Source organism: Micropterus salmoides, unplaced genomic scaffold (assembly GCF_014851395.1).
Source record: "Micropterus salmoides isolate LMB-PRFRI ecotype aquatic unplaced genomic scaffold, ASM1485139v1 Ms_hic_scaffold_15, whole genome shotgun sequence".
Taxonomy (NCBI): Eukaryota; Metazoa; Chordata; class Actinopteri; order Centrarchiformes; family Centrarchidae; genus Micropterus; species Micropterus salmoides.
This window is the reverse complement of record NW_024040596.1, coordinates 3,027,004-3,045,627: the sequence shown is the minus strand read 5'-3', so window position 1 is coordinate 3,045,627 and position 18,624 is coordinate 3,027,004. Positions and strand designations below refer to the sequence as shown.

At 43.5% G+C, this 18,624-nt stretch overlaps 1 protein-coding gene across 1 annotated transcript in view; it reads left to right on the top strand.

The window, feature by feature from the left end:
- Positions 1–16,768, top strand: part of LOC119903800 (minichromosome maintenance complex component 3 associated protein) — a 30,384-nt gene extending 13,616 nt beyond the window's left edge. Inside the window, exons 14-29 of the mRNA XM_038720038.1 lie at positions 3,936–4,036; positions 4,936–5,067; positions 6,749–6,862; positions 7,000–7,152; positions 8,580–8,777; positions 8,974–9,042; positions 9,127–9,261; positions 9,374–9,524; positions 11,055–11,310; positions 11,429–11,526; positions 13,418–13,808; positions 13,894–14,181; positions 14,294–14,423; positions 14,560–14,745; positions 15,741–15,891; positions 16,219–16,768. Coding sequence (XP_038575966.1) covers positions 3,936–4,036; positions 4,936–5,067; positions 6,749–6,862; positions 7,000–7,152; positions 8,580–8,777; positions 8,974–9,042; positions 9,127–9,261; positions 9,374–9,524; positions 11,055–11,310; positions 11,429–11,526; positions 13,418–13,808; positions 13,894–14,181; positions 14,294–14,423; positions 14,560–14,745; positions 15,741–15,891; positions 16,219–16,386 — 2,721 coding nt within the window. The 3' untranslated portion in view covers positions 16,387–16,768. The remainder of the gene's footprint in view (positions 1–3,935; positions 4,037–4,935; positions 5,068–6,748; positions 6,863–6,999; positions 7,153–8,579; positions 8,778–8,973; positions 9,043–9,126; positions 9,262–9,373; positions 9,525–11,054; positions 11,311–11,428; positions 11,527–13,417; positions 13,809–13,893; positions 14,182–14,293; positions 14,424–14,559; positions 14,746–15,740; positions 15,892–16,218) is intronic.
- Positions 16,769–18,624: the final 1,856 nt, after the last annotated feature.

Sequence of the window (18,624 nt, the reverse complement as noted above, 5' to 3'; positions counted from 1 at the left end):
GCCAAGCACACAACAGCTGCTGCAAAACAGCTGCTCTAAATCCCATCCTAAACAGCAGCATGCCTACCACTAAAACAGCAGAAATTACACTTAAAAAGTACAAAGTGATAAAGACGTGTTGAGATGCTCTCCCTGTGTTAAACATCCAAACAACAGTCCAAATAAAGATTTAGGAAGAAGACAGCGAGGCGGCTAGAATGAGCTCAGTTCATCTAAAATAATATCTGCTTTGCTTCTGGGATTAAAGGAGAATAATGACAGACATCAACTTCCAGCTCCAAACTAATAAAACACATTTTATTTCCATGTGTTGAAGCCATCACAGTGAACCAGAGCAAGTTGTCCAAAACATTTCCCAGCAGCCACTTCTCCCACAGCAGAGTCCAAACAGTGCTTCCTGTTCTCTACAGTTATGTGTCTTATTGGAAATGGTCTCAGTAGATGACAGGATCTGTCTCGTCTCTATCCTTTCTATTGGCCTCCATTTCTCCTCCTGTTTCCTCCCCTTTCTCTCTCTCCCTCTTTCTCTGCCTACATGAAGCTGACTGTGGAAATGTTTTCATCATTCATACTGATGGACTGCTGATATGATTGCTGTCCATTCTGCAGCAACACACAGAGGCCAAAAGCTTGTCTATGAACCCTTTCCTCATGAAGACATACAGGAACAAGTCTGCAAGAGGACTCAACCTAACAAAGATGAAATACAGGCTGTTGAGGGTCTCGTCATAGTTTTCTACCAGCAACCAAATGATGCTGGGCAGGAACAGCAGAGTGTAAATAAGCAGCACCAGAACCAAAATTCCCACAATTCGTCGTTTTTCATCAGAGGGGACCGAGATGGAAGCAGACAGGGCTTTGAGGGTCCCAACCAGGAAGAATATTAACAGAGGGAAGGGAAGGAGGAGGAGGACGGCAAAGAGTGTGTATGTGACATGAGTGAAATAGAAAGAGATGACACAGACAAACGAAAGGACCCAGACCAGGACACAGAGCACCACAGAGGTCTTGATGGTTCGTCTGAAGCGGTACCACAGCGGGTGGGCGATGGCCAAATACCTGTAATACAAGATGGACACAAAGTCTTTGAGGAGCTATAGAGTTATAAACTAATATAATGTTCAGACACAGAAGGAGCTCCACACATACTGGATAGACAGACAGATACCTTTCCAGGGCGATGCAGACCATGAAGTAAACACTGGCAAACACAGCAGGGAGGTAAGTAAATGAGAAGATTTCAGAGATCGTCTCATCCACATTTGGTGCCACCCGAACGATCATGTAGCAGAACTGAAGGACGTCGGCAATGAGGAGGTTGATGACGCAGATGGGAGCAACATGATCTCTTCTCACCTGCAGGAAAACAATTGGTAAAAGTCAACAAGCAGTTGGAAACATGTTGTGAAGTCCACCTCCTCCCAAATCTGTCATCTTGCTCTGCCCAGCAGCTGCAGTCAGAGCCATTTCTGACTTTTTCATCCAACAGAAATCTCAGATATGACCTGCTGGCCAATCAGTGCAGCAACAAGACTAAGGGCCAGATTTCCTGCAGCTTCTGCAGCAGTTTTTCAGCCACAGATATGAAGCTTTCTGGCTTAAACACATGAGCTGGATTTATCAGACAGACGCACCAGACTGGAGTCGCAGTTTGAGCCACATGTTTGTGTTTGCAAGGTGAGCCTCTCTCCTCCTTGAATCAGCATTTCAGGGAGGATCGCACAAATAAGAACTGGAGGCAAAGAACTTGATAGAGTCATTAAGCTCACCAGTTTAAGAGAAGGCTGGAATGGAGCCACACATGGAAACTGCATGTGTTTAGGGTCCAATCAGCTTCATGGACATTTGAATTCTGGAGTCAATTATTCCTGTCAGGTTATAGATCATTCCAAGCCTTTGTCCCAGCCCCCTGACACCTAGCCCCCAAACCACATCCAGATCCTTTACAGACAGACAGACTGTAGGACAGACACACCACACAGACAGGAAATAAATAACTCCCAGTCAGAATGTACATACCATAGAATAAAGAGCATAGATGGCCACCAGGGTCAGAGGAAGGCCGACAGCAATGATTATGTATGTGACCACATTTAAGATAAAATCAAGTTTTTTGAGATACTCATAGAACTCGTTGTAATCCGGGTAGTTGGAGGTGGTGCTGCTGAAATTCTGGTAGTTGGAGGTGGTGCTGCTGAAATTCTGGTAGTTGGAGGTGGTGCTGCTGAAATTCTGGTAGTTGGAGGTGGTGCTGCTGTTTTTCTGGTAGTTGGAGGTGGTGTTGCTGTAATCGTAGCTTTGGTCCTGTGAGCTGCTGTTAATGTAGAGACCTTCCATTCTTCAGAGTGAAACCTGTTTGAGAGATCAGGTTATTACACTGACTGTAACCCGTCTTCGGTTCAGAACTCTCTCCTCCTGAGACTTTTCTTCAACAATCAGAAAACACAAAACTCTTCTACTCAGCTGAAAAACGTCTCTAAAATACCTCTGAGAGGATTAATGTTGGCTCAGAACAATACACAGAATAATAGTAATATTAAGAAGAAGAAGAATGTGTAAGCATGTTCTAGATATCTGGACTCCAGCAGTATAGCTTTCTATTTTATAGATTTCATACTTCATTGTTAATGCTCTCTCTCATTTCATCATTTAGTTCATGTTTTTATCTTTTGCTGTTTTCTCAAAGTGTTTTAAGGGAAGAGAAAAAAACCCAAAGGAAATCAACCCTAACTGGTTTAAGCTCAGTATTCTGTCCACCTCCAGCCCAAAGCTGTTTAATTTGCTCTACATAGAAGAAAAAAGGAATCTGACTAAATGCACCTGTAAAATCTGCCAGACCCCCTGAATGAGTTCCTCCACCAGATGTTGTGTCCTCTGCAGCCAAAGTTCAAATATGTCCAGTGACAACATGCAGCAGGGTGACGATGATCTACAGCTGCTCTTCTGAGACAAAGGAGTGGCAGGAATATGGAAATGCTGCTTCACACAAATAGACACATAGAGAAGGTTAGCGGGACAAAGAACCGTCACACGCTAACATTTATTTGACTAAGAAATGTGCAGTGACCCGCTCACGCTAACTGGCCACAGGGGAGGTGATGGCGCACACGCCTTTGCTGTGAGAGACCGGGGTTCAATTCCCCACTGGGACACGTCATTTCTCAAGTACATGATTATTTTGCAGCCACACCAATACAGTTACCGTACCTCTGCTCTGATCCATGTGTTCCTTACTGATGGTGTCTTAAATTAAATTTGGTGATGGGAAGTAACTCACTCACTTGCTATGTACATGAGGCAATACGAGTATTTCATTTTTATGCTACGTTAGAGTCCTCTGCATTGCAGATGGAAATATATTTTTACTCCATTGCATTTTTCTGACAACTGTATTTACTTTGCAGTTTAACATCATAAAACTAACACATAAAGCAGTCTTTCTGAAGACTTCTAGTACATTTTGCTGACAATGTACTTATGATTAATTAAAATTTTAAAAGCAGGGTTTTTACCTGTAATGGAGTATTTTTAGTGAGCCTTTAAATGAGCCTTGAAAATGTATTGCATTCCTTAAAATTTAAAAAAACATGGCATTTTAGCCACCAAATGACAACTGCGGTACGTCCGTCTGAAGTCAAAGAATCAAAAAAATGCCAAACGTTTCTCTGGTCTCAGCTTCTCTTTTGTGTAACGTTTTGTGGTTTTGGGACTGACTTCAGGAGACGTTGGGCATTTTTAAATATTTTCTGACATTTCACAGACCAAACAATTACCATTAGTTGTCCTTAGTTCCAGCTTTAAATATAATACAACAGTTAACCAAATGATAACAGGGCTCAGTTTGGTTTAAATTGCAGCTCATTAAAGCAACACTGAACTGCTGTTTGTTTTTAGTGTGACATGACAGTGACTGCTGTTTTTGTTCCCTCCTGCAGGACGTTGTGGCTGTGCTAGACAGTGTGATTGAAGAGGTGGTTGAAGCAGCAGTGAAGGAGCTGGCAGATGATGGAGCCAGCTATGCAGCTACAGCTCTTGCGTACGTTCATGTGACGTATCCAGCTTTTTTGTTACAGCTACGTCAAAATCATGTTACTTTCTCTTCTTTACTTTCTTACTTTATTTGTTTACAGTCTGTAGAGACAATGGAGTTTTTTTATTTTTATTAAAAAGTTTAACTCGCTGTCCTTGTGGAAAGGCAAGCAAGTCAAATTTATTGATTTATTTACCACCACTACTGTCTTTCAAAGTGCTTTACAGACACAAAGCAGACACGAAGGCACTTTATAATATAAAGCTAGATAATTAATGAGCAGTAGATAAAAAAAATCAAGATTAAAACAATAAACATCTATCTGTCAAAGTGCATTACATTCGCGAGAAAGCGAATACAAAAAGAAAAAGAGACATTAAAATACTATAAAAAGAAATGAAATAAAAATTGATCTTAAAACACAAAACGATGAGATTAAAAGAGAAATGTGTTGGACTGAGCTAGAAAACTTTGTCAGATAAATGGTGATAAATACGATTGTAAAAGTTTAAAAGGCGTCAGAGAACAGGAATGTTTTAAGACCTGACTTAAAGCACCTGCTAGCCATTCTCGGGTGTTTTGGGAGTTTATTCCAGGCATGAGGAGCATAAAAACAGAAAGCTGTTTCTCCATGTTTTGGTCTTGTGAAGGGAACGGCAAGCAGCCCAGCATCTGAAGACCTGAGGGGTCTTAAACTTGATGATTTCATTCACTGGAAGCCTGTGGAGTGATCTCAAAACTGATCTGTGAAAACACTGTTACAATAATCCAGTCTACAAAAGATGAATGCATGTGTGATTTTTCTCAAGGTCCTCCTTGGACATGAGATTCTTGTTTTTTGAGATATTGTTTAGGTGATAGGAAGCTGATTTTGTAATTGTGTTTTGATGTGGCTGTTGTCGCAGGGAGAGCAGCGTGCAGGCGGAGTCACTGGTGAGTGAGGTGTTGGGACGCATGCTGCAGGAGGTGTCCTCCTCCGAGATCAAGCTGGAACAGGAGCGTGTCGCTGAAGAGAAACGCAAGCTCGAAGAAGCCAGGTTGGTGTACTGACAGTTGATGGCGGCTCGATAATGACCTCTTAATTTATAGAACTCTACCTGAACATAGAAATCTACTTAATTGTATTTGTCCGTGTATTCAAACATACTTGTAAAATAGGGCTGTGCAATAAAACAATAATGATAATATAATAATGAAATAATGATTTGACATATGTTGTGATAATTATCGATATCGAATGAAATGAAATGTTTTTATCGTGGTAACATTTTTCACCCAGCCCTACTTGTAAAACTGTCAACAAAACATTCCATACAGATTGTGACATTCAGAGTTTAGGATATCAAACATTTTTCATTTGATATATTGATACTGATCATTTCTTAGATCATTAAATGTCAAATCACGTGACGCATACTGGTCATTAATAACACGTTTATTACAAAAGTAAATATGAGTACAATTAAATAAAAATGTGTGTGCTAATAAGTGTAAAAAAAAATATTGCTGGGCAACGATTGCAATTTTTAATCGCGATTAACGACATAGTTAAGCGCAAAATTGAATAATGAATTCTAAAGTAGTGTATTATGCACTTTTAAATGTACTGCTGTAAACACAAAAGTGCAATAACATGTTGTTTGCAAACATTTTAAACAAATAAGGTTCTTTTTCCCAGCAGTGTTCACTTTACACAGCAGCAATAAAATATTTCTTGTAAATCTCAACTTAAACATTAAAGTAATCGACATCAACATTAAACCAAAGCTGTTTGCCGCTGCCAGGGCGTTAACTTTTATCTAGCTAGTTAAAACAAGTTAGAGTCCAGAGCCACGATCAGAACATCATGACAGGCTCCTTCTGAGCAGCAGGTGAACAGATAGAAATCTGTTTTCAGGGAGCAGCAGAAACAGTCTGTGTTCTGCATCCAGCGCAGTCTGCCGAAGCCTCCCTCCGCTGCTCGTTTGGGTGGCTGATCTGCAGGCTGATCAACATCCCGCCCCTCCCGTGACCCGGGGTTTGACTGGATGTGTGTTCAGACTCCGTGAGCATCGGGCTTTCAAAATAATAGTAATAAAAACTAACGTGAGATACAATAATTGTCGGCGTTAATTAATTAATGCGTTAACGTGCCCAGTCCTAATGAAAAATATTCCTAAAACAACTATGATGATGATAATAAAATAAATAATTATAACACGTGTGCCCATTTGCACTTTCTTAAAGATCTTCTTTAACAGGCCGTGGTTTCTCTCGTCACAAATGGTGCATCCGTCTCGCTCGATGTCTTAATCTACGGGTGAAAAGTAGCGACACCACGCTACAGTTCCTGTCTGCCTTCCTCTCACAGGTTTGATGCAGAAGTGAGTGTCACATAGGTTTCCACAGTCACTAAACTAAATATGTCAGGGCTGTTATCTGGAACAAGCATTATACAAAAGTACTGGCCACATCTGGAAGTGATGCAGCCACCCAGGATTTGGATTTATATAATTTTATTATCCATATTTTCAAGGAATCTACACCAAATGAACCCACAGTGTCGATCCGCCCATCCCCAATCCGGAGTAGGGCTGCACAATAAGTTCTATTTTCCACAAATCCTTTCTTCGGGATTCATAGCTGCAATCAGTCATCACAATCACAGTATTTTGCCAGTTGAAAATTATTGTCAAAGTAGCTCACCCACGTTTCTTTTTCCATGTCTGTCGGTGCCAGGAGGAGGCAGGAGCACGAGGCCTTCCTGGTTCAGTTCAGCTTCTCCATCTGCTCTGAGATCATCCAAGAAGTTTTAGATGAGGCCATCAAGGAGACCGCCACCTCTGAAATCCAGTAAGGCTTTAAAATACTGATCTGGTCTGATGTGGAGTTACATAATTAACAAGATGACTTAGGTATATATCATAAAGTACAACGTCTTCAAGTGGCACACTTATTTTCACTAATGAGTTTCACTGACACTTTTTCAGGCGGGCAGTGAATGAGAAAGCAGACCGTGTGGCTAAATGCACAGAGCAGGTCTGTAGCAGGCTAGTCGAGGAGACTTTGAATGCGGACATCGCTCTGTTGGTTGAAGACGTCCTTGAAGCTGAGCTGCAGCGCATCCACAAGTACATCAAAAGGTAAGAAAGCGAGAAAATGTGATAAGCGAGAGAAATATTCAGAGCCAAACCCAAGAATTTCTCAGCCTGGTCGATGTTGAATATTTGATAGGAGGCCAACACCAACCTGTTATACTGGCACGCCAGGACACCCTTCTGATTCTGGTAGAATGTGGTTTTAAATATCGTTTTACACTAGTGTTACTTTCGTCACGCAAAACTAAACGAAATACAGTATATTCGTCAACGACCTTTTTTTCCCTGATGAATACGAGACGGCGACAATGTTCTTAGACGCTGACTGTGACAATATTAACGTGCAATAGTGACTAAAATGTAATTCATAAAATAAAAACGTTAATAAAATCTTTCTTTTTGTCAGTATAATGAGGAGACAAAATGAACAGTGTGTTCATTCGACGGTATTTTTTTCTTCCTGTGCTTTGCATGCTGGGCGACCGGTGCGCGAGGAGCGTTACTGTGGAGGATGCGAACTCTGGTGATGAACACAACATGCTCGGGAGGAAGAGGCGCTTAGATGTCAGCTCCCCTAAAAGCATGATTTGTGATATTTCAGGGGTCTCTAAAATATTGACAGCTTGCTTTATTTCTCTGTCATCATGGATCATGCGAAGTGACTTCATCCAGCCAGAGGGAACGATCACCAGAGGGGCCAGACGCTCCGTGATCTCCTGTCCCTGGTCCGCCCCACTCCCTCTTGTTGTGTCGCTAGTCTGACCGACACGCTGTGAACTGGCTGGATGAATATTACCAAGATCCACGTAGGCCTACTACCGCAGCTGGGGGCTCCCTGCAGCGCCACGCAACTTTCTAAACTCTTCCCTCTCACTGAGAAAAGAAAGGTCAGGTCGCAAACACAGCTGCTGTGTGAAGCGTAACTGTAGCAAAATGGCTACTTATGAAATTATTATTATTATAGTAAGACAGACATGCCTGATACCTTCACAGTCAGCCCCCGGCCGACATGCTTGCAGCTATTAATGATTCAGCATTAAGAATCACAGCCTGGCGCCCTCCTCCCCGTCACGGGAAAAAGCTCACCCGAAAGCTATGTAGAGTTAGAGATTTTTGAAAAGACACTACGAATTTGAAGCGGCATATCAAGCCTAACCACCTGGGAACTGAGGAACGTTAATGTCTCTCTTGCAAAAGAAAAATGAGAACAAAGCTGACATTCAAAACATATCTCTGTTTTGGTTCGAGCAGATCGACCAAACTGCTGATCAAAATTATACTGATGAGTTAGAAAAGACTAAAATGATGGTTAATGACTAAAACTAGACTAAAATACTTTTGATTTGCTTTTGACTAAAACACCCAGACCTTTAAAAGTAACAAGGAACTTTGACACAGGACTAAAACTAAATTTTAAAATTAACACTATTTTACAGTTTCTCTGTTTCTACTTTTCTCCTCTCCGCCCCCAGGTGGCGTGATGTGGTAGCAGTGCGTCGGCAGCTGAAGAGACAGATGAGAGGTTTCCCTGCGGCTCCTTGCTGTGTGGACCCTCGATTCAAACTGAAGGCTCTGGCCCCCAGCGCCCCTGCGCAGCCCTCCATGGCAGATCTGGCCCGTGGTCTGGTCAACCTGGGAAACGCCGGCACGCTGGCCCTCTCCAGCACCAGGTGTGTTCATCTCCAATCACAAAGTGTGTGTTTGGCATGCACATGAGCATTGGCTGAATGAAAAAACGATGAATATTGCGCAACGCTGCAGCATGCAGACTGTGGATAAATGTTGTTTTTTAGTTTACTAGCTTTGTCATCCTTGAAACGAATTACGGCTCCAGTAAGTATGAAACCTGTTTTGTATTTTGTTAAGGTTGTTGAAAATGAGAGAAGAAGTGATCCACCAGATGAGAGTCCACTACTACTATCAGCAGCTGCTCGAGTAAGTCATGACTATGTTTGTTCAGCCGGTCAGTGTTTCAAGTCACAGAGCAGCATTTTCACCTCTTTTGGGTGTTTCTCTCAGTGAGAGCGTGTGGGCGCCACTCGACCTGCCAGCACTGGCGACAGAAAATATCTCCGACCCACCTGACCGAATCTTCTGGAAGGCTGTTCTCCTCTTGCCTAGCGACCACGAGAGTGTAGCCAGCCTGGCGGACAGGTAAGCAGCTGCGCTTCGGTGTGACAGCAGGTCTCCGACGGTAACAGCAGACGTTTTGATTTCCGTTAAGATTGAATTGAATTTCTTCTCATTGAATGTCTGTTGTCTTCAGGATCCTGTCAGACTGGCTGGAGGCGAAGTTTGGTGGTGGCAATTGGGCGGGCGGCGAGGAGCAGCCAGATGGCGCACTACAGACGGTCTGTGTCACCAACACGCTGCAGGATAAAGGACAACACACTCACAAAGTCCACATCAGCGTCAAGGTAAGATCACACTGCAGTCATGTGCAAAATTGATATGTGCAGGGGAATGTAAAGTGTCATACTCATAAAGCTGGAGTTCTACAAAGATTAATAATAGTGCTGACCGATAAATTGCATTGTCATCGTCATCACGACAAAAACATGCATACATACACAGGCCCCGGGGCTAAAGGCTGTGGTGTTTATTTGAGGGCTGGACCCGAATATTCACATTCGTTGGGTACACGTTCCATTTTTAATTATGAGATTTGAATGTTGAGGGTTTTTTGTGCGCCTGACCTCCGCTCAGAGCAGTGAACATAAAGCTCCAGTTCACATCAAAGGGAAAACAAAATGAAGCCCTCAGCTGTGTGAGAGCACTTTAAACTTGGTGATGACAACACAGTGTGGTAGTTATGGGGTTTATTCATTTTACAGCTGCTTAATTTCATTACAGATCACAAAAGTCAAATAGCCTACAGTTTAAAGGAAACCTATTATACTGCATTCCCACTGCTATATTGTAGTTCTGTTACTTTTTCTATCTTATACTGTCTCTTCATGCAGGCCCTCATTTCAGCCTCTGTCTGAAACAAGATGTAGATGCTCCTGTCTCTTTGAGCCCCCCCCCTCAAAGCCCACTGTCTTCTGATTGGCCATTGTCCAATCTGTTTACCAGGTTGCCGCAGGGATAGGGCTGCATGTTCCTTTGTGGGCGTGGCCAGCATTCTCTGCCTGGAGAAAATGTCCATATATGGAAATCCGGCTCAGAATGACATCACACCGAGCCGCTGGTAGAAAAAGCAGTTACAAACAGAGCGTTCAGAACAGGCGGATATCTGAGGTTTCTTTTAAATACTTTTACCTCATTATTTGTAATATTATAGATAAGCCAGAAAATATGAAAAAGCATAATATGTCCCCTTTATAATGAATCAGTTGCCTAAACTGTAGTCTACAACAAAGTAACAACAACATAATGAACACATTTAAATCATTATATTAGGCCGGTTGAGGAACAACATGTAGTAGGCTCCAAAAAAAGGTAAAAGTGAAAACTCCTTGGACGCCCGTCTAATATATTCCCGTATTCTGCTCTGGACCTGCTCGGTTCAGACTCTCAGGTAGGTACGGTTCCAACCTGCTCTGCATAGCAGACACCAACCAGGTGTTGTGCCGAGTTTCGCCTGCCTGCGGAGAATTGCATGCACCCCCAAAAACTGCTTATAAACGCTAAAATATTCTTTGTGGGGTCAATGGTCATCAATGGTGATAAATGATTTGATGCATATATTTAATGAACATTTACATTTATCGTTAATATTTCATTACAGTTAGTAGATTTCCACAGCAACTCACTGTACACTGTGGAAAGTCGTGTTTGGATGTCATTAAATGCTAATTGAGGAGACAGAAATCTCAGTTATTGTTTCTGGTATTAATTAGCAAAGCTTCCAAACACTGTATGTGCTCCACTGTATAATAACCCAGGTTGGTAATAATGGAAATATTTGGCACTGTGTTTTTTGACTTCTCGGTGGTTTCTCCCAGGCGTCCCGAGGTCCTCTGACCGAAGACAGCATGTCCAAAATGGAGGAGTGCTGTGAGCTCCACGGAACAGGAGCTCTGATCACGTTGCTCCCCGCCATGCCCATCCTCGAGCCCGGGCACGAGGAGCCGGATGTGCCCCTGCTGTCAGCCCTGCTGCAGCTCAAACAGCTGCAGCAAGCCAGCACCTGGCACTGCCCGCTGCCTCTGGTCGTTCTGGTGCCGGGGCCCGACGGTGACGCACAGAAACTTGAAGAAGGTAATTAATAACAGTAATAATGACTGAAATAGCTTCCTGAAGAATACAGTTATGGTCACGAGGATTAACGCAACATGGAAGTTGCAGTATTTATTCATCACGGTGCCTTGTCCCTCAGCACTGATGCTGCACACACTGGTGAAGGAAGGCCTGATATCGGAGTACACGTTCTTCTTCATACCAGAAACCACAAGTGACCTAAAGGGATCCAAACAGGTACCACACATGCACAGACACTAACGCCACAGTCTTTAAAGTTATTCACTTTCACAAGCAGGACTGTGTTGGGATATGATGTCGTGTTTAGGCTAAAGCGACTGTATTCGATCATTTTATAATCATGATGAACCCACAGAGACTTATCAGCTGAATCTGCACTCCACGTTTTGCCCATTGCATCTCATCCTGCTGTCTACCAGCACCTACCTGATTGTTGTTGTGCTCGGGGAATTTCTTGTGTCTTTTAATTTAGCCGTCTGGCCCACAACTTTGATGTTTTGTTGTGTCAGTTCACCGCTCTTAGTGTCATTTTCAGCCCCAGCAGGCAGCTACAAAAAAGCTCTAAAAGCCACTGTATGTAAGGCAAAAGAAAGCCCAGTATTCACACTTGAGTTCAGTTTTTTGTCTCTAGCAAATCCCCTGAGAAAGATCTGTCTCTTCAGCTGCTAAATACTCCCCTATATTCACCAGCTAGTTGCTAACTTTGTTGTCTATCTGCTATTTGGTGCTGGTTAGGTAGCACACAGAAGGTTCTTAGAGCTTTTTTGCTGCAAACAGCTGCTTGCTGCTCTGCTAAAAATGCAGATGAGAGTAGCGAGACTGGACTTAAATAGTAAAATCAAAACAGTGAGCTCACTTTACATTAATCAAGTAAAATTCTTTGCAAGGAAACGCAACAATTCTCAAACATGTCGTGTAATCTTAACATCAGTTTACATAGTGCAGCTCAACACCGTCATAACTCACTCCAAAGGTCTGAGGAAATGTTTGATTTCATTTGTCATTGAACCCACTCCCACAGCAAGCTGCCAACTAGGGGTGGGATTCCATTCAATGGGCTGAGATTCAATTATAAAACGATTCTCGATGTATCTTGATGCATCTTTTTTTATTTTGATACAGGATCTGTGGATAATACTAACAGGGTTTTTCCTGGCTCAGAATGGAGACTTAACAGTAAGCATGATCCGTACGCGTACAGGAAAGGCAATCAGTTAGCTTGCTCAACAGTTGTTTGATACATGGTTATTAAAACACATTTGGCGCTCGCTAAAACCTCTTTGGGGAGGCGTCAAAAATATCTCTCTGCCTGAAAAACCCTGACTAAGCATCAAAATCAAAAAAGGGACTAGTTTGCATCTCTGATTTATTTCATTAACCTCTCAGCTCCACGGTACCTCATTTCTTTAACAACCAAATATAATTATCAGGATGTACAGTGTGTGCTGGACACCAGTTTAGTCTAAGCTTGTACCTGACAAGTAGATAAGACCTACAGCTGAGCCAATTAACATAACTACGTTACTAATTTAACTAACGTTGCATAACAGGTAAAAAATGTGCTGTACAGGGGAGACGTTAGCTCGCGCTAACAGCCTTCACTTTTCCAGCTGTTGGGGAAACTACAGACTTACGGACGCACTGTGACCTACACTGCACCTTTACTACCAGACAGACACTTACTGCTAATATTTTTAATTTAAATAATCTTTTTTTGTTTTACATTTGTTAATCGATTCTGGTTTTTCCTCGTCTGCATCGCGATGCATTTAGGAATCAATTTTTTTCTCCCACCTCTACTGTCAACTGTATAGTATACAACTTTCCCCTGTCCGCTAGTCAGAGTAAGCACAGTATCATGAATACTGAACATGACAGCTGTCTCAAAATAACACATTTGTGTAAATTAGGAATTATTGTATCTGTGAAGTAGTGAGATGAAGGTATGTCTCAAATACAGCCTCCTTCATTGTGAGGCGTCGTGAGCCAGAAAGGTTCAGAATCACTGATAATGGATCGTTTGATAGTTCTGAAACATTTCTTCAAAGTCTTTATAGCCCGTTAACCTTCTCCACCTTCTGTCCCGCTCGTCCTGCTGTGTCTCCAGCTGAGCCAGGCTATGCGTTGGCTGCTGGCCCGTGCTCCACCACCCTTCCCGCTCTCCTGCCAGACCCTGGTGCAGCTCGTGGAGGCCAGCTTGAGTTGTGAGTTCAGTCCCAGAGTTTACGCCCACCGCCAGGACAGGGCCGCTGCACGTCGCCCCTCCCAGGAGCCTGCGCCTGTCATCCGGCTGTACAACGCCGTCCTGGCTCACATTGCTGACAAAGTGTCGTCCCAGGAGCTCAGCAGACTCTCGTGGCCGCCGGGGGAGTTCTGCCAGCCTGATATGCGTGAGTTTGTCCCTCATCCGGGCTGGAACTCCACCCAGCAGCTGGCCTGGCTGCGCGCAGCCATCCTCAGCCTACAGCTGCCGCAGTGGGAGCAGCCATCGTCCACAGGTCAGTGACTGAGATGTGAACAAGAAACCAATAGTCGTTGTATTTTCCTTCCTTCTTACTTCCTTTATTATCTCCCCCTCTCTAGACTCGTGGTCTGAGCTCTGCTCCTCCATCTTTCGCTACGCTGCTCGGATCCCAGTCTCTCGCCGCAGTCAGCCTCTTCTAATGTCACGCCTGGAAAACCTTCTGGAACGGGTCAGGCTGAAGGGTCACCGTACCCAAACCCCCGGATCCAGGGTAACCATGAGCGACTGGGGCGACGGAGACGAGGAAACGTGGCCAGCATTCAGTCAGATTCCTTGGGACGACATTCTGGTGATTTGCATAGACCACAAGCTGAAAGACTGGCAGATCCCTGCACCTGTCTGCGAAGGTGACGATACTTTTGGGGATGGTTGTTTTACAGTGATGCATTTTCCATGTGAACCTACTGATGGATGACTTGTATTAAAAAATGAAATGATTTGTTTGTGGTGTTGTTGAAGATGCTGTGACAGAGGATGGGGAGATCCTGGTGTACTTCCCCACAGAGTCACTGAAGGGTTTCCAGCCACCTGAGGAATGGACCCAGGCCATCAGACAAACCCACAGGGAGAAACAGGAAGAGAAGGAAGGGTAGGACGATCCAAAGAGAGTTTAGAGTTCCTGCTACTACTTCCTGTGGTTGCTAACGTCACCTCTCTTAATGGCGAGGTACACAGTTACAGTGCTCCTCCTGATCTGTCCCTGTCTCCCTCTCCTCCATTCTCAGGGCGAGTGCAGCAGCTTGTGCCACGCCCACCGGTTTGTCCTTCAGGCAGAGGTTATTCCACAGTGTGATGGGGCCCCTGGAGGCCCCGACAGCCCCGATAGACATCACACACACTCCCACAGCACAAGAGCTGCTGGCCCACAGAGTCCTCCAGAGCTTAGAGGAGGAGAAGGCCGAAAGCAAAAGGTACAGCTATGCCCCGGTTTGAAAAACTTCCATTGCATCTATAAGTTTGTAGACTGCACATTTTTAACAGAGGAGGTGTAGATTAATAAATATAGGGATGCAAATGTTCGGCCACCGAAATTAATCGGCTGAAAAAAAAGGTTGTTGCCATTTCAGCAGTGTGGAAGTATTTTAAAGTGTCTGAGCTGTTTTCTGCTGAACTGACTCAGCACATCAGCTCCATCTGTGGCTGACTTCTTAGAAAAGAACCGCTTCTGTGTTTCTGTCACTCGTCTGTGAGAAGGAGGTTAAGCTAGCCGCACCTACATTTGGAGTGCACACGTATTCGAGCCTTTACGGTAAGTGAAGCGGCCCAGAGCGAGCTGACAGGCAGGTTAGAGACTTTATCCTGTCAGGTTGTCTCTTTACAAAGACGAGTGCTGCAGGATGAGAGTCCTACCTGAAGAGAGGCTGTGAAGACCAGAACCACATAAAACAGCATTTATCAAACCGGGTCGGACTGGATGAATTTAGCGCGAGGAGGAAACACATGTGACAACGTCCGGTTTTCAAAATAAGGCGTCTGTACAGGATGGAAATAAGATTAATTGGATTATATTCACAGAAAGTATAAAACACATTACATGTGTCCATTAGAAGTAAGTGGACTCATGTAATTTACTTTACTGGACCCTGTCGGGCCCCGGGCCCCCCACCATAGTCTCTCCACATCCTGTGGGAAACACTGAGGGAAAAGCTCATTTTGACTGTTTAATTTATGCAAGGGGGAAAAAGGCAAAAAATGTGAATGTACTTGTTTGTATTCAGCAAATTTTTTCATAAAATTCAGTTTTGGCTTCGGACAAGAATTTTCATTTCGGTGCATCCCTAAATAAAAAAGTAATAACCTTATCAAAAATAGATAGTTGCACTGTTCACTGGCAAACTCCTTTAATGATGTATTATTAAATCCACCGTGTGTGTGTGTCATGTCTAACGCGCACTACTGTCTACAGGAGCATGGAGCAGCTTCAGCGTTGGCTGGACGGCGACCCCTTGGACCACTTGTCCACACCGCTTTTCATTCCATCGTCCACTCTGTTGTCCATGCCCACAACCATAATCCACGCGCCCACAGCCAAGACTCGAGATGCCCCTCTCACACAGGTATGACGTGTCCCCTCCCCTCACATTCAGAGCTCCTGGGACAAGTTAGGTCTTTTTACAAACAGTCAGTCTGGGTAACAGAAATAGTGAAGGAGGCAGGTCCAGTCAAACCTACTGAGTTTAACCCTTGAAGCTAATTTGCGCTGCATATTCTTCATTAAAGATGAGGTAGTTGCAGTTACCTAATCTCCAAGCTACACAATAGTTAATACTTTTGTTGCAGTTATAGAAGAGCAGACAGTGCTGTGATTTATCTACAAGATCTTCTGCAAATGTTGCAGTCAAGAATCGCAGTAGTCATGCATTTTCATGGTTTGGACCCTCCAGGAGCCGGAGCCTGATGATCTGTCGGACAAAGCAGACTGGCCTAAAACGACGCCTGTATCTGTGGAGTGGCGGCTGAAGGAGCTGGAGCGACAGATTTTGGCGAGCCAAGAGGAAGAATTGGCCTGCAGGCTGAAGCTGAGCGGTCTGCTGAGCATTGTTGACGACTGATGAACTTCTTTTAACAAATGACTCTGCAGCTGTGCACTAAGGACAAACAGGCGTTCTGCCTGCAGCGAGAGACTCCTGTCATTTATTTGCTGAGCTCATACTGAGTTCACTCTGTTGTGAATTTCTCATCTTTTAGTCTGTTGAGGTCGGATTGATTGATTGTAACAGTGTGTGTCTTGTTTAGTTTTTTTATATTAAAGTCTGGGTTTGTACAATAGGAAAAGAAAATCAAGATTCTTACTCTTGGTTTAATTTTGTACCATTTATTTTGCATTTAAACCTTGAAAATATTTGTTACAGCTAATAGTGTCTGACTGTGTTTTTATTTTACTGTTGAATCGTCTGACAGCTAAATATTGAATAAAAGTATTTTTAAAGTAAACCTACCCAGTTTTCATTCAGTAGTAAGAGACTGATCGGCTCGTCGTAATCGATGTGTGAGCACATGTGTTGTGTTTGTCGTAGGAGCGATCTGATTAGAGACCCGCCCACTTCTCCGCCCAAACGGTTGGTGAATGGACAGCCGAGTCTCTGCTCATGTCTCTCATTTGTAAGGTTAACATAACTAAACTGTAACATTTAAACAGTTGTGCCAGATGTGATGTTAATCCCTGTCAGAACTGGTTTCTCTTATGGTTTATGAATGCAGTGATTTATGCTACTTAAGCCTCTTTCTGAGGATGAGAAACCAATGATTTATGGTGAGTTTAAGGACATTATGTCAGGTGGGAAATATGTAGACCTGTCCAAATGTGCTTTAAAATAAAGCTGGGTCAAGAGAGGCGACTGAACATCCAGCTGATAATAAAGCTTTGAAATGGACAGCCTGTAACAAAATGCCTTTATTGAAACATAGGTCACTGTCATGTAGACCTGAAGCAGAAACTGCCTTATTGTGGACAGGCTACAGTACAAAGAATTTAAACTTGACTTTATTTGTTCTCACTCTGTTTATTTAGAAATACAGCTAAAAAACCTAAGGTAAACAAACATTTAGCTATTATGTACAAGTGAATAAAAAACTCTGTCTAGTAACCATACAACAATGAACAACAACATATAACAAGGCAGAATGGTTCTGGATATTGTAAACAAGAATACAATAGTACAGACTCCATATATTGCTGGCCTAAATATCAAGTGATTAATGTAACAGGTTGCCTTTATACACTGAACAAAATTATAAACGCAACACTTTTGTTTTTGCCCCCATTCATCATGAGTTGAACAAAGATCTAAGACTTTTTCTATGTACACAAAAGGCCTTTTTCTCTCAAATATTGTTCACAAATCTGTCAAAATCTGTGTCAGTGAGCACTTCTCCTTTGCCGAGATAATCCATCCACCTCACAGGTGGTGATGCTGATCAGACAGCATCTTGATAGGTGTGACAGGTGTGCCTTAGGCTGGCCACAATAAAAGGCCTTAGGCTGGCCACAATAAAAGGCCACTCCAAAATGTGCAGTTTCTCTGTATTGGGGGGTCTGGAATCCAGTCAGTATCTGGTGTGACCACCATTTGCCTCACGCAGTGCAACACATCTCCTCCTCACAGAGTTCCAGATCAGGTTGTTGATTGCGGCCTGTGGAGTGTTGGTCCACTCCTCTTCAATGCAAAGTTGCAGTCAGGTTGAGCACCCGATGAGGATGACGAGCATGCAGATGAGCTTCCCTGAGACGGTTCCTGACAGTTTGTGCAGAAATTCTTTGGTTATGCAAACCGATTGTTGCAGCAGCTGTCCGGGTGGCTGGTCTCAGACGATCTTGGAGGTGAAGATGCTGGATGTGGAGGTGCTGGGCTGGTGTGGTTACATGTGGTCTGTGGTTGTGGATGTACTGCCAAATTCTCTGAAATGCCTTTGGAGACGGCTTATGGTAGAGAAATGAACATTCAATTCATGGGCAACAGCTCTGGTGGACATTCCTGCAGTCAGCATGCCAACTGCACACTCCCTCAAAACTTGTGCCATCTGTGGTGTTGTGCTGTGTGATGGAACTGCACATTTTGGAGTGGCCTTTTATTGTGGCCATTTGATGTTGAACGCCCTTCTTTAGGTCTCAGACACATGAAGGCTTCCACAGCAGACAGTGCTGTAGAGGATGATGGTGGGGGTTAGTGTTGGGGGGCGACTCCTGACTGAGTTTTTATACATTTATACTTTGGTTCAAACATATTTGGACACGGAGGAAAGGCTGTCTTTATATTTCCATCACTTACACTGTCAGACAGGATGATTTG